Source organism: Agelaius tricolor, unplaced genomic scaffold, assembly GCF_023055355.1.
Source record: "Agelaius tricolor isolate 1412-34295 unplaced genomic scaffold, bAgeTri1.0.p SCAF_5, whole genome shotgun sequence".
In the NCBI taxonomy this organism is placed as follows: domain Eukaryota; kingdom Metazoa; phylum Chordata; class Aves; order Passeriformes; family Icteridae; genus Agelaius; species Agelaius tricolor.
Genome location: NW_027269265.1, coordinates 1,452,323 through 1,466,727, shown reverse-complemented (window position 1 = coordinate 1,466,727; position 14,405 = coordinate 1,452,323). Strand labels below are relative to the sequence as shown.

The following is a 14,405-nucleotide window of genomic DNA, read 5'->3' as shown; positions in this document are numbered from 1 at the left end:
TGGAATTGTAGCACTGGGTATCCTGCATGAAAAGGAATAATTAGGAATTCCAATGGAGTTTTGTCTGCTTCTTTCTGCCCTTAAATTATTTATTATTTATTCACCTTTATTATGAAGGTGAATTTAAAAAAAAATTTAATCAAATTTGCTGAATAAAAAAACCAGGGAGAATTAAAAAAATATCCAAAATTTGGAGCTGTTCAGATAATTTCCTCAACTTCCTGGGATAATTTAGGTAGGTGCCAGTCCAGAGTTTCCCACCAGGAAGGTTCAAATAATCCTGTGAAAAATTCAGTGAAATTCCTGACCTCAACTCCCAGTTAATGCTGAAAAAGGCATTTACCAGCTGTGCAGGATGGAAAATCCATCATTCTTCAGTGGGATATTGATAGAAAAAATGTTTATGGATTATTCAGGATTAAAGTGTTAATTTTTTTGAAGCAAGGAAATATCTGAAAGTCCTAAGGAAAAACATTGGAATCAAAGTAATCCAAATTAATCAAAGATTAATTGCTGCAATCAATCATTGGCCAGGTTATTCCAAATTTTTTTGGGAAAGAATTTGTGGGTATTTCCCTAAATCCTGCTTTTTCATAAAAAAAAAGACTGATCTAACTGAGCAGGATAAAGGAATGTTTTAAATTTATTATTTTTAACAATTTTTAACTGAAGTTTTACCAATTTACATAAGAATAAAATATTTTTTTTCCTCAGGATCCACTCATTAAAACCCTTTTAAATTATTCAGCAATTCCTTAAAATCCCTTTATTTTCTCCAGTAGCATTTGGACTTTCAGCCTTGAAGTGTAAGTAAAGTTTCCTCTGCAATTCCAAAGCCGAATCCCAAATTTTTGGGATTCAGACCTCTTGGATATCTGCCTGATTTTTGCAGAGTTTGGATGCCAATGTGTAAAATCTGAATTCAAATGTGAAGGAATTTCACATTTGAATTCAGATTTTTTAAGTTGATTTTATTTAATTGATTTTATTTATTTTTGGAGGGATCCCCAGATTCCAGTTTCAGGATTACTCTGGAATCTTTGAGAATAAAGTGAAAAAAAAAAACCTCAGAAACTTTTCCGTAGGAGTTGTAACTTTGTGAGTTTGCTGCTGATTTTTTCCTGTAATTTTCCAAAGCTTTCCTCTTCTGGAAAATAAAAGGAAATCTCTGTTTCCCAATGTGTTACAAAAGAGCAATTTCCTTGGGATCCTTGGCACGGAATCTGGATGCTCATGTCCTGCCTGTTCACAGCTCCTGCCACTGCTGGCTTTTCCTTGGGTCAGGAAAAAATTGTGTTTCCCTGGAAAAAAGGAAGTGTTGGGATGTGCAATCCCAAGGACGTGAGTTGGCCCATAAAGGCAATTTATCCTCTGGAAGTGGGAGGCCATTCCCTGTGATCATGGAATCACAGAATCCCGGAATGGTTTGGGTTGGAAGGGACCTTAAATCCCATCCTATTGCAACCCCTATCCCATTCCATCTCCCACCATCCCAGGCTGCTCCAAGCCCCAATGCCCAGCCTGGCCTTGGGCACTGCCAGGGATCCAGGGACAGCCCCAGCTGCTCTGGCAATTCCAGCCCAGCCCTTTCCCGCCCTCCCAACCAGGAATTTCTTCCCAATATCCAACCTAAATCTCCCCTTTTCCAACTTAAAGCCATTCCCTGTGTCCTGTCCTTCCATCCCTTGTCCCAGGTCCCTCTCAAGCTCTTCTGGAGAACTGGGGCTTGGAACACCCTGGCACAGTGGGAGATGTCCCTGGGCTGGAATTGGATGGGATTTAAGGTCCCTTCCCACCCAAACTATTCCATGATTCTGTGATTACCAAAAAAAAAGGAAATATGAATTAATTTCTCCTCCCAGACCCAGCACAGGCAGCCTCAAATCCCATGGATCAGAAATCCCTGGGAATGTTCAAGGCCTGGAGCAACCTGGGATAGTGGGAGGTGTCCCTGCCGTGACAGGGCCTGGAACAGGATCCTTAAACTCCCCCAACCCAAACCATTCCATGATCACATGAAATGCAGCTCCTCAGGGACTCCTGGATGAAATGTTTGTTCCATTGAATTTCTTGGGAATTTCCCTGAGTCACCCAAGGTGAAATCCCCGTGCCACCCACACAAATCTCGTGGTTTGATGCTGAGTTTTAGACTGTGCCCATCTTCCAGACCTAAAGTTATCCTGGGTTTTGGTGTTGAGGTTTAGACTGTACCCGCTTTCCAGGCTTAAGGGTAATCCTGGATTTTGGTGCCCTGTTTCAGACTCTGCCCATTTTCCAGAACTAAAGTTATCGCAGGTTTTGGTGCCGAGTTTTAGACTGTGCCCATTTTCCAGACCTGAAGTTATCCTGTATTTCAGTGTCAAGTTTCAGACCGTGCCCATTTTCTAGATCTAAAAGTAGTCCTGGGGTTTGGTGCCAATTTTTAGACTCTGCCCATTTTCCAGACCTAAAGTTATCCTGGATTTTGGTGCTGAGTTTCAGACTGTACCCATTTTCCAGACCTAAAGTTATCCTGGATTTCAGTGCTGATGTTTAGACTGTACCCATTTTCCAGACCTGAAGTAATCCTGGATTTCGGTGCTGAGTTTTAGACTGCGCCCATTTTCCAGACCTAAAGGTAATCCTGGTTTTTGGTGCTTGCTCAGATCAGGTGGACCAAAACAGCAGGAAGTGCCTCTGACAGATTCCAAGATTCCAGTGTCTTCAACGAAACCCTGAGGATTTCCAACATCCAGAGACACCAGGGAGGCCGCTACTACTGCAAGGCTGAGAACGGCCTGGGCTCCCCGGCCATCAAATCCATCCGAGTGGACGTGTACTGTGAGTAAATCCTTGGAATTCTGCCTTTGCTCCTTTAGAAATGCCTTAAAATATCTGTTGTTCCCAAGAAACGTTCAGCTCCTCGGGAATCCCGATTTTAATGGCGGATGCCGCGGATTCGCGGAGTTTTTACAGTTGGAAAAGTGTGAAGGGTTGGGATTGCAGGGAAAAATGTGAGGGATTTGGATTGTGGTGAGGGATGTGAAGGACTGGAATTGCAGGGAAAAGTGTGAAGGATTGGGATTACAGGAAAAAATGTGAAGGATTTGGATTGTGGTGAAAAATGTGATGGATTTGGATTGCAAGGGAAAGGTGAAGGATTGGGATTGGGTGAAAAATGTGATGGATTGGGATTGTGGTGAAGGATGTGAAGGATTGGGATTGTAGGGAAAAATGTGATGGATTTGGATTGCAAGGGAAATGTGAGGGATTGGGATTGGAATGAAAAATATGAAGGGTTGGGATTTCAGGGAAAAATGTGGATAATTGGGATTGTGGTGAGGCATGTGAAGAGTTGGGATTGCAGGGAAAAATGTGGATGATTGGGATGGCAGGAAAAAAATGTGAAGGATTTGGATTGGAGTGAAAATATGAAGGTTGGGATTGCAGTTAAAAATGTGATGGATTTGGATTGCAAGGGAAACATGAAGGATTGGTATTGGAGTAAAAAATATGAAAGATTGGGATTGTGGTGAAGGATGTGAAGGATTGGGATTGGAGTGAAAAATGTGAAGGGTTGGGATTGCAGGGAAAAATGTGGATGATTGGGATGGCAGGAAAAAAATGTGAAGGATTTGGATTGGAGTGAAAATATGAAGGTTGGGATTGCAGTTAAAAATGTGATGGATTTGGATTGCAAGGGAAACATGAAGGATTGGTATTGGAGTAAAAAATATGAAAGATTGGGATTGTGGTGAAGGATGTGAAGGATTGGGATTGGAGTGAAAAATGTGAAGGGTTGGGATTGCAGGGAAAAATGTGGATGATTTGGATTGTGGTGAGGGATGTGAAGGCAGGGAAAACTGTGAGGGATTAGGATTACAGGAAAAAAATGTGAAGGATTTGGATTGGAGTGAAAATATGAAGGTCGGGATCGCAGTGAAAAATGTGAAGGATTGGGATAGTGGTGAAAAATATGAAAGATTGGGATTGTGGTGAAGGATGTGAAGGATTGGGATTGGAGTGAAAAATGCGAAGGGTTGGGATTGCAGGGAAAAATGTGAAGGAATTGGATTGGAGTGAAAAATACGAAGGATTTGGATTTCAGTGAAAAATGTGAAGAGTTAGGATTATGGCAAAAATATGAAGGATTAGGATTGTGGTGAGGGGTGTGAAGGACTGGGACAGTGGTACAAAATATGAAGGATTTGGATTTCAATGAAAAATCTGAAGGATGTAGACTGCAAGGAAAAATATGAAGGATTGGGAATGAAGGAAAAGTATGATGGATGGGGATTGTGGTGAAAAATAAGAAATATTTGGATTTCAATGAAAAATGTGAAGGATTGGGATCGCAGTGAAAAATAGGAAAGGTTGGGATTGCAATGAGAAACACAAAGGATTGGAATTGCAGGAGAAAATGTGAAGGATTTGGATTCTGGTGAAGAATGTAAAGGATTTGGATTGTGGGGAAAAATATGAAATATTTGGATTGTGGTGAAGAATGTGAAGGGTTGGGGTTGGAGTGAAAATGTAAAGGATGTGGATTGCAGTGAAAAGTCTGAAGGATGTGGATTGCAGGGAAAAATGTGAATGATTGAGAATGCAAGGAAAAGTGTGAAGGATTTGGATTGCAGGGAAAAATAAGAAATCCTCAAATTTCAGTGAAAATGTGAAGGATTGGGTTGCAGGAAAAAAACAGGAAAGATTGGGAATGTGGTGAGGAATACAAAGGATTGGGATTGCTTTAGGCCCTGCCAGGGGCTCTGGGGTCTCCCTGGAGCCTTCTCCTCTCCAGGTGAATGTTCCCAGCTCTGCCAGCAGAGCTGCTCCATCCCTTGGATCGTCCTGGAGCCTCCTCTGGACTCTGGATTGTGAAATTTGTTTTGGGTTCACTCCCAGAATCCCAAAACGGTTTGGGTCGGAAGGGACCTTAAATCCCATCTCATTCCAGACCCTTCCATGGGCTCCACACCTCCCACTGTCCCAGGGTGCCCCAGTGTCCAGCCTGGCCTTGGGCACTGCCAGGGATCCAGGGGCAGCCCCAGCTGCTCTGGCAATTCCAGCCCAGCCAGGAATTCCCAATTCCCAATCTCCCACCCATCCCTGCCCTCTGGCACTGGCAGCCATTCCCTGGCTCCTGTCCCTCCATCCCTTGTCCCCAGTCCCTCTCCAGCTCTCCTGGAGCCCCTTCAGGCCCTGCCAGGGGCTCTGAGCTCTCCCTGGAGCCTTTTCCATGTAAACAATCCCAATTTTCCCAAGCTTTCCTCAAAGCACAAGTGCTTGAACCCTTGGATCATCTCCACCACCCGCTCTGCACTCCCTTGTTTATTACAAATGAAGAAATAATCAACTATTTCTTTTTTTCTCTATTCAAATATGTTTGTTCTCCTTTTGGACCATTTGAAATCCAGAATAAGGCAGGGAGTGAGCAGTGGGGTCTCTCCAGGAGCCCCTCCTCGTTATTTACACTCAATTAATTCCGAATTTCCCTTTTAACAGGGATTTATTTAAACCTTTTAAGGAGCCTCTGGAAAAATTTCTCTAAGTAGAGATGGATGTGCTCTAAAACCAGACTTTCCTAACCCAGTTTGTTGTTCATTAATTCCACAAAATTAAGTTTCTGTCATTTAAGAAGTGGAGGAACGAGCATTAATTAGGTTTGGGATTATGAAACCAATAATTACTGACTTAAGATGTTAATACTCCCAATTTGTAACAATTATTCCATGGCGAGCACGTCAGGTGGCCTTTGGCATCAACGCCTGCTTTTCCTGGCTTGGGAAATCCATTTTTCCTGCTTTGTTTGTGGAAAAATGATGCAGGTACAGGGGGAATGAATAACTCAGAGTAACTGTTAAAAACCCTCAGTCCCTGCAGTGTCAGAGAGGGGTTCAATCTTGTTTATTCCACATTTTCCTGGTGGGTGCTCCTGGTCCAGCTGGATTTTCCAGCACGATGGGGATCCAGAGTGAACTCTGGAACAGCCTGAGGGAAGTGGGATTAAAAATGCTTTCAGTGACTCCACGCCTTGATTCGAGTGTGCTTGATTTAATGATAATCACCTGGAATTTTTTAATCAGCTCTGATTGCATTTTTCCACGGAATTTCATCTTGGAATTGACCACACCACAGGTTTAGTTTGATCTCTTTTATCTCACAGCTCTGACTGCTTTTTAGGGTCGATTTTTTCCTTTGCTGCTCTATTAAAAATCAATTTAATGACTTTTTTTTTTTTTTTTCCCTAAAAACCATCTGATCATGGAGCTTTGAGGAATCCTCTCTCTGCCCAAGTTTTTCTGTTCAGCTGCTTCATTTTCTAAAAAAAAAAAAAATCAGTCTGGTTCTTCCCCAAACTGAATTGGGTTTCCTTCCATTTCCAGCTATTTTTATTTCTTATATTTATATTCCCTGGAGCCAAAAGAGCTCTTCTGTGCTGATTTCCCTCATGAGGTGCTTGCAGCCAATAATATTCTATATATTATAAATATAATTTAAATTATTTATTATTAATTTAAAATATGATTTATTTTTATTTTAAACTTACTTTTAAATAAATTTAAACTTATTTTTTAAATTTTGTTTTAATTTTTTTTTAATTTTATTCAAAAGTATAATTATTAAATATTCTTTTTGGAGAAATTCAATGTTTTGTTGTTGTTACATCTTGTCCAGCAAACTCAGATCCTGAGTTAATTTTCCAGTGTGGAAAAGTTCCTGTTGGACTTTTCTTTGCCCTTTAATTAATTCTTTTTCCTTGCCCTTTAATTGATTCATTTTTGTTGCCTTGTCATTATTTAATGTTAAAAACACAAGACCAGGTTAGGATCCTGTACTCCAGTCACTGATTCTGAGCGTGGGAGTAAATGAAATCCTTCCTGCACAGTGATCCCAGAAATTCCCAATATTCCAGGACTTTTCCAATGTTTCAGGCCAAGCCTGAGGCAGTTTCAGGCCATTCCCTGGTGCTGGAACCTCTGCTGGGAATTCATGGATGTGCCTCGCTCTGTGTGAGCTCCGGGCTCCTGGTGATTGGGAGAATCCATTGATAGGGAAAATCCACTGATCCTTTTCCATCTGTGCATATGCCCAAAAAACCATGGAATAATTTGGGTTGGAATGGGACTTAAATCCCACCCAGTGCCAGCCCTGCCATGGCAGGGACACCTCCCACTGTCCCAGGGTGCCCCAGTGTCCAACCTGGCCTTGGGCACTGCCAGGGATCCAGGGGCAGCCACAGCTGCTCTGGCAATCCCAGCCCAGCCAGGAATTCCCAATTCCCAATCTCCCACCCATCCCTGCCCTCTGGCACTGGGAGCCATTCCCTGGCTCCTGTCCCTCCATCCCTTGTCCCCAGTCCCTCTCCAGCTCTCCTGGAGCCCCTTCAGGCCCTGCCAGGGGCTCTGAGCTCTCCCTGGAGCCTTCTCCTCTCCAGGGGAACATTCCCAGCTCTCCCAGCCTGGCTCCAGAGGGGCTCCAGCCCTGGAGCAGCTCCATGGGTTCCTCTGGGTCTCGGGGCAGAATTCCCCACTGAGGGATCAGCCCAGGACACAATTCCAGGTCATGTCCAGCCTCCAATCCCCCAAGACTTCCAATCCTTCTCCTCAGGGCTCCTCCCATCCCTATGGAAGTTGAGCATCACTGTGGATGTTGTTTGTCCTGTTGGTGCTGAAACCCTGCCTGCTCCCTGGTGATTCCAGTGCTAATCCAGCCTCAGAAATGATGGAATTGGCTCTGTTTGGTGTCCTTGGAGCAGGAAAACCCTCCTGGAGTGCTGCCCCACCTGTGCCCTCCCCCTGGTGTCACCGGAACATGCTCTTATTTCCAACCAGGTGTACTTAAAACCTCATTAAAAGAGGGGAGAAAACACCTTCTCCATAAAATCCCATCCCTGAGAGCTCATTATATTTTTCCTTTTGGAATTCTGTTGTAGCCTGAACCCTCGGGAAAGCATCACAGGCTGGAGCTGTGTGGGGCTTGTTGACACTGAAGTAATTTGCTTTGTCCTTTATGTGTTGGAGTGTGTTAACAGCCTCCTGGCAGGGCTCTGATCCTCCTGAAATTCCATTGGAAATCGATGGCAGCTCCTCAGGGGGCTCCCAGGGTCACGCTCTCCGTGGTGGGAACAAGGAGGGAACATTTGCTTCCCTCCAGCAGCTGGAAATGCTGCTTGCTCTCCGTGCCGGGGCTGTTCTGCACATGCAGCACTGCAGATGCAGAATAAATCTCTTTGAAAGGCTTGGAGAGGGGGAAATAGCTCACATGGAGCTGGGAGTAACTTGATTCCCGTCCTTCCAGCTTGGTTAGAGCTGTTGTGTGTCCACACCGGACACGTGAAGGGGTGGAGAGCGGGAGAGCTCGTTTTCCTTTCTGTAGGATGCAAGAATTAGAGAAATTAATTGGATTTTAGAGGTTTATATCTCACACAAAGCATTTCAAAGCTGCCTTGATGGAGAAGCTGTGACTGCTTCATCCCTGGAAGTGTTCCAGGCCAGGCTGGATGGAGTTTGGAGCACCCTGGCATAGCAGAAGGTGTCCCTGCCCATGGCAGGGGTGGCACTGCATGGGCTTTAAGTTCCTTCCTTCTAACCCAAACCCTTCTGGAACTCAGTGAATTATTGAGAATAATCCTTTTGAGGAGCATCTGAGGGAGCTGGGCAGGGGCTGGAGAATCCCTGAGGGAGCTGGGCAGGGGCTGCAGAATCCCTGAGGGAGCTGGGCAGGGGCTGCAGAATCCCTGAGGGAGCTGGGCAGGGGCTCAGCCTGGAGCAAAGGAGGCTCAGGGGGCCCTTGTGGCTCTGCACAGCTCCTGCCAGGAGGGCACAGCCGGGGGGGTCGGGTTCCCATTTTCCATGTGAAAACCTCCAGGATCAGAGGAAATGACCTCAAATGTCACCCAGGGAGGCTCAGGTTGGATATTGGGAAAATTCCTTCATGGAAAGGGTTCCCCAGCCCTGGCACAGCTGCCCAGGGAGGGTTGCAGTGCCCATCCCTGCAGGTGTCCCCTGGAGGTGGCACTGAGAGCTCTGGGCTGGGGACAAGGTGGGCATTGGGCACAGCTGGGACTCTGATCTTGGAGCTCTTTTCCAGCCTCAGGGATTCTGTGAGGTTTAGATTGGATATTTGGGGAAATTTCTTCCCTCAAAGGGCTCCCCAGCCCTGGCACAGGTACAGGGTGGAGTCCCCATGCCTGGAGGGATTCAAATCCCTGTGGATGTGGCACCTGGGGACATGGGGCAGTGGTGGCCCTGGCAGTCAAAGCTCTGGGCTGGGGACAAGGTGTGCATTGGGCACAGCTGGGGCTCGATGATCCTAAATTCTTTTCCAACCTCAGTTATTCCATGGTTGAAAGCTTGTGCTTGGTCAAGGAGGGAAAGCAGCTTGGAAAACAGGGGACTTCCACATATAAGGATAACTCAGGAGCTGAATAACTCCCAGAGGAAAAATAACATGGGAACAGCAGGACTTTCACATTTGGGGATAACTCAGGAGCTGAATAGCTCCAGCTCAGCGATGCGTCACCGCTGTCTCCGCTCTGCCCGCCGGGATGAAGCCGTTCCCATCCCTTCCCCAGATGTGTTTTATTCTTATCCCGCCTGCTCCGAACAGCTGAAGACAAAGGCAGCTAATTAACAAATGAAATCAGCAAACTGCAGGCCCAGCAGCTGGGAGGAGATGATCCAGCAAATCCAGCCCGGATCCTGCCAAGCTGTTCCTCTTTGTGACTCTCCCGGAGCTCGGGTCAGGAGGGGATCGCGATCCCTGTTTCCCTTTCCCAGGCAGCTCCATGCCTTTGGAATTCTGCGCAAGGAGGATTGGAACAGCGCCTGCCACACTTCTGTGCACCTCCACTCCAGCACGATGATGCAATTCCCAGGGAATTTGGATTAGCCCCGTTTTGATCAGCTTAGGTTGAGTTTTCCATTTGTTCAAGAGCTCAGGGAAGTGTGAGGGGAATTCTTCCAATCCGGTGTTTACCGTGCCTGGCCCATCTGGGTTTTGGGGAGTGCTTGGTTCAATTCAGAGTTTAAAGACTGAGAAATTGAACCTGATGGTGGCAAAAACCTCTGTGGGAAACATCTTTCCCTAATTATTTTCAGGTTGATTAAGAGACTTTAACCGCGTAGCAGCACCCATGACTACAGCTTGATTTAAAGATTGGTTAATCTGGTGACTCCTCGTAATTTCATCAACCCAAATGGAAAATTTTGGGATATTTTTTCCTTTTCTTGTAAAACAGTGAAGAGATTCTTCTTGTTGAGCTTCCCAATGTTAAATCTTTATAGATTTAGGTTTGTTTTTGTGTGGTATTTGAAATTGTTGTGTCTGGAATGGTTTGGGATGGAAGGGACCTTAAATCCCATCCCATCCCACCCCTGCCATGGCAGGGACACCTCCCACTGTCCCAGGCTGCTCCAAGTCTCATCCAGCCTGGCCTTGGGCACTTCCAGGGATCCAGGGGCTTCTCTGGGTGACCATTCCAAGCCTTTCCCTTCCCTCCCAGCCTTCCAAGCCCCTGGATATTCCCATGGTGCTGGGAAAGAACCACCACCCCCAGCCACTCCCAGCTTTAAAAAGAGGGGTTTTTAATTCTGTTTAGAAAATTGAATATCAATTAGTCCCAGTTCAATCAGAATTGAAGCTGGAATTCTGGAGAACTTCCATGAGCACCAGGATCAGGTGGCTTTAAACTACCTGGCTAAAGGCAGGGAATTTTGGAGTTTCCCTGGAATATCTCTGCAGAATCCCTTGTCCCAACACCATATTTTTCCTGCTTTTTCTCTTTTCCAGCCCTCACGTGGCCTGCGCAAAGCCCAGCCTTATGTAACCACCCAGTCACACATTCCCAACACTGGGAATGTTCAGGGAAATCTCCCAAAAATTGGGAGCATACTTCACTCTCCTGGTAGTGCGTCTGCTTTGGCTTTGCTGCAGCTGTCGGGATCTTTCCAGCACTGCCGTTGGAAAAAAAAAAATTCCGTCAGGTTCTGCAGTGGGAATTTTCCATTAATTGACCATTATGAAATGCTTTGGCAGAGGCTTTGCTGCAGTTCCATTCCCAGCTTGGATTTCTTGGAGCTTTCCCGATATTCCTGTCAAAGCCCATCCCTTGCCATAGTTCAGTGCTTGCTTGGAAGGGATTAGCTGGAGAGGGACTGGGGACAAGGGATGGAGGGACAGGAGCAAGGGAATGGCTCCCAGTGCCAGAGGGCAGGGATGGGTGGGAGATTGGGAATTGGGAATTCCTGGCTGGGAGGGTGGAGAGGGGCTGGGCTGGAATTGCCAGAGCAGCTGTGGCTGCCCCTGGATCCCTGGAAGTGCCCCAGGCCAGGTTGGACGGGGTTTGGAGCACCTGGGATACTGGAAGGTGTCCCTGCCCAGGGAAGGGTCTGGAATGGGATGGGATTTAAGGTCCCTTCCAACCCAAACCATTCCCTGTTTCCATGATCCGGCATGGATCTGTTTCAAGAGAGCAGATTGGACAAGCAGGTGATGACATCACAGCTCCTGGAATCATGGAGTGATTTGGAATCATTTATCTAAAATGACCTCTTATTCCAAGCCCCTGCTCAAACCAGGGCCACCTTCAAGGTCAGATTCCTCAGGACTCTGTCCAGCCAAGCTTTGGATGTCTCCAAGTATCCCATGGCCCCTCTGGACACTTGGCCGATTGCACAGGGAATTTGTTTTCCTTATGCCCAGGAGAAATTTCTCTTGGTGTGGCCTGAACCTCACGGTCCTTTCCTCTGCACCTCCAAGAAGAGCTTTTCACCTTCCCTAGAACTTTCTGGTGGCAAGCTGAAGACAGAAATTCCATCTGCTCTTCATCCCAGCTTCTCCTTTGTCTTTGTCTTCCCCAGGAGTCTCTGGTTGGCTTTTGAAGGCAGAAATTGGATTTTCCCCTTCATCCAACCACCTCCAGGTTGGCCAAACCCAGCTCCCTCAGGATCTGGATGGCCTCCAGCCACCTTGGTGGCCTTCCCTGCATTGTTCCAGTTTATCCATGTCTGGAACTGGACAGGGCACTCAGGAATTTGTCTTGCAGGGATGGGTTGGACAAGAAGGAATTTTCCCCTGGAAACAGCTCTGCTGCTCTTGCAGCCAGGGATGGACAGGGTTTCAGTCCTGGTTCCAGATTTTAAGGGATTTCCTGTGCCTTGTCTTGAGTAACTCCATGAAAATGAAGCTGAGCCCAGATTTGGACCCCTCAGGTCTTTTATCCAAGGATTCACCTTCATCCGAGGGTCAGAGATTGGAAGAGCATCCCTGGGCTTGGTGATGGAGCTCATGGCTCCTTGTTTGCCATCCAGGGATGTTCTTTAATAGGGATAACCTGTGAGTCAATGTGGGAGACGTTCTGTTCTCCGTCAAAACTCAGGAGTTTGACCCTAAAAATTGCAGCAAGTTTAATTTTCTCCTTTTTGCTTTCAACCTCATGAGGAGAAAACAGAATTTCTGAGCACTCTCAACCCTTTTCAAGCACTACCGTGATTTCAAATAACCTTTTGAACAAAACTGAAGTCTCATTAGGAAATGCCATCCTAATTTGGAGCAGCAGATCCATAATTTTCTTCTGTGATCTTAAACTGAATGTTTTGGAAGAGGGGACGAAGGTAACATTTATTTAAAACCCATGCCCCATTATGAGATGTTATTGCTGGAATTGTCGGGAATTTTGGAAGAGTTTTTCTTTCCAATTAATCAAGAGACTCTCCAGCTTCAGTCTTCTTATGCAAATAGAAATGGGGCAGCTCAAGATGAATTTTTAGTCCTAAGATGAATTTTTAGTCTTCAGGCTTGGCCTTTTTTTCTTGAAATTGCTTTTCAACATGGAATTTTCATGTGTTCTAGTCTACTTAATTTATTAACAAAGTTCTTCCTTAAGAATTCCATGGATTGTCAAGCTCTGGAAGAGGCTGCTCAGGGAAGGGATGGAGTTAGCACCACTGGAAATGTTCCACCAATTATGAAAGTGGCTCATGAGGACACGGTTTAGTGGTGAATGTGGTGGTGGTTGATGGTTGGATTTGGTGATCTGAGGGGGCTTTTCCAACCTCAACAATTCCAGGATTCTCCACCTTTACAGAGGGATTTGAGGGTGCCTTTGACTGGTTCCTTTTGGTCACTTGAAGATTTGAGAACTTTGTTCTCCGTTTCACTGAAATTTTACCTCAAATAAACCTGATGAACCAACATTTTGATAGTTACTCACACCAGACTTTGCAAAAATAGGGTTAAATTTGTGGCTAAAGGAATAATTAACCCCTACCCAAAGGGTTTTAAGGAATTTTAAGGAGCAAGCAGTGCTAAGAAGGTTCTGGAATGGCTGCAGCCAAGGCTGAGCTGCACATGGAACGTTGTGTTCCTGGAATGCTGAGTCCAGGATTCCAGCACAAAAAATCCCATGGAATTGTTGGAGAGGAGATCACAGGAATGCTCTGAGGGCTGGAGCCCCTCTGGAGCCAGGCTGGGAGAGCTGGGAATGCTCCCCTGGAGAGGAGAAGGCTCCAGGCAGAGCTCAGAGCCCCTGGTAGGGCCTGAAGGGGCTCCAGGAGAGCTGGAGAGGGACTGGGGACAAGGGATGGAGGGACAGGAGCCAGGGAATGGCTGCCAGTGCCAGAGGGCAGGGATGGGTGGGAGATTGGGAATTGGGAATTCCTGGCTGGGCTGGAATTGCCAGAGCAGCTGTGGCTGCCCCTGGATCCCCAGGTTGGACACTGGGCTGGGAGCAGCCTGGGGCAGTGGGAGGTGTCCCTGCCATGGCAGGGATGGACTCCAAGGTTCTTCCCCCTACAACTGTTGGTTTCCAGGGATGGAAGGACAGGAGAAGGGGGAATAACTTCCCACTGCCAGAGATCCAGGATTGATGGGATATTGGGAAGGAATTCCTGGCTGTGAGAGGGGTCATTTGGAAGTTGTGTGTTTTTAACCAGTACTTAGGAAAAACATCCCTTGCTTTCCTTGTTTTTCTTTGTTCCATTTCTTTCCTTCCTCAATAAAATTGTCCCTCCAGACAAAGCTCAGAAAAACCCCCAGACCAGGAATCTTTTTTTTTTTCTCCTGGTGGGATAAAGCCCAAATTAATTACTTTGGTATCCTCATATTCCAAGGGCTATTGTGTTTTTATTCCTTGTGGAAGCAATTCCTCATTGTGGGCATCTCATTTTCTTGGAGCTGCTGCAGTGGGAGTAATTATCCGATATCTGTATTTTAATCAAGAGAAATGTGTTCCAAAGCCCGGGATGAATTTACCTGCTGGAAGTTAAATGCCTGTAACTAAAAGCAGGGAATCTGCATTAAATTGCTGCCTTAAATTGCAGCTTTAAAAGCAAACAGCTGCGTGCACATGATCCATGGACTCCTGGATCCTGCCATTTGGATGCAAATCAGGCTGTCTATTTATTGCCAAAGCTTTATAATTTTGT

At 46.0% G+C, this 14,405-nt stretch overlaps 1 protein-coding gene across 2 annotated transcripts in view; it reads left to right on the top strand.

Annotated features, from left to right (window-relative positions):
* The window catches only part of MDGA2 (MAM domain containing glycosylphosphatidylinositol anchor 2), a 216,427-nt gene that overhangs the window by 85,194 nt on the left and 116,828 nt on the right, over window positions 1-14,405 (top strand). The window contains exon 3 of one of the 2 annotated variants that reach the window (XM_071426035.1): window positions 2,646-2,820. In XM_071426035.1, coding sequence (XP_071282136.1) covers window positions 2,646-2,820 — 175 coding nt within the window. The remainder of the gene's footprint in view (window positions 1-2,645; window positions 2,821-14,405) is intronic. The other variant, XM_071426036.1, reaches the window with a different exon arrangement.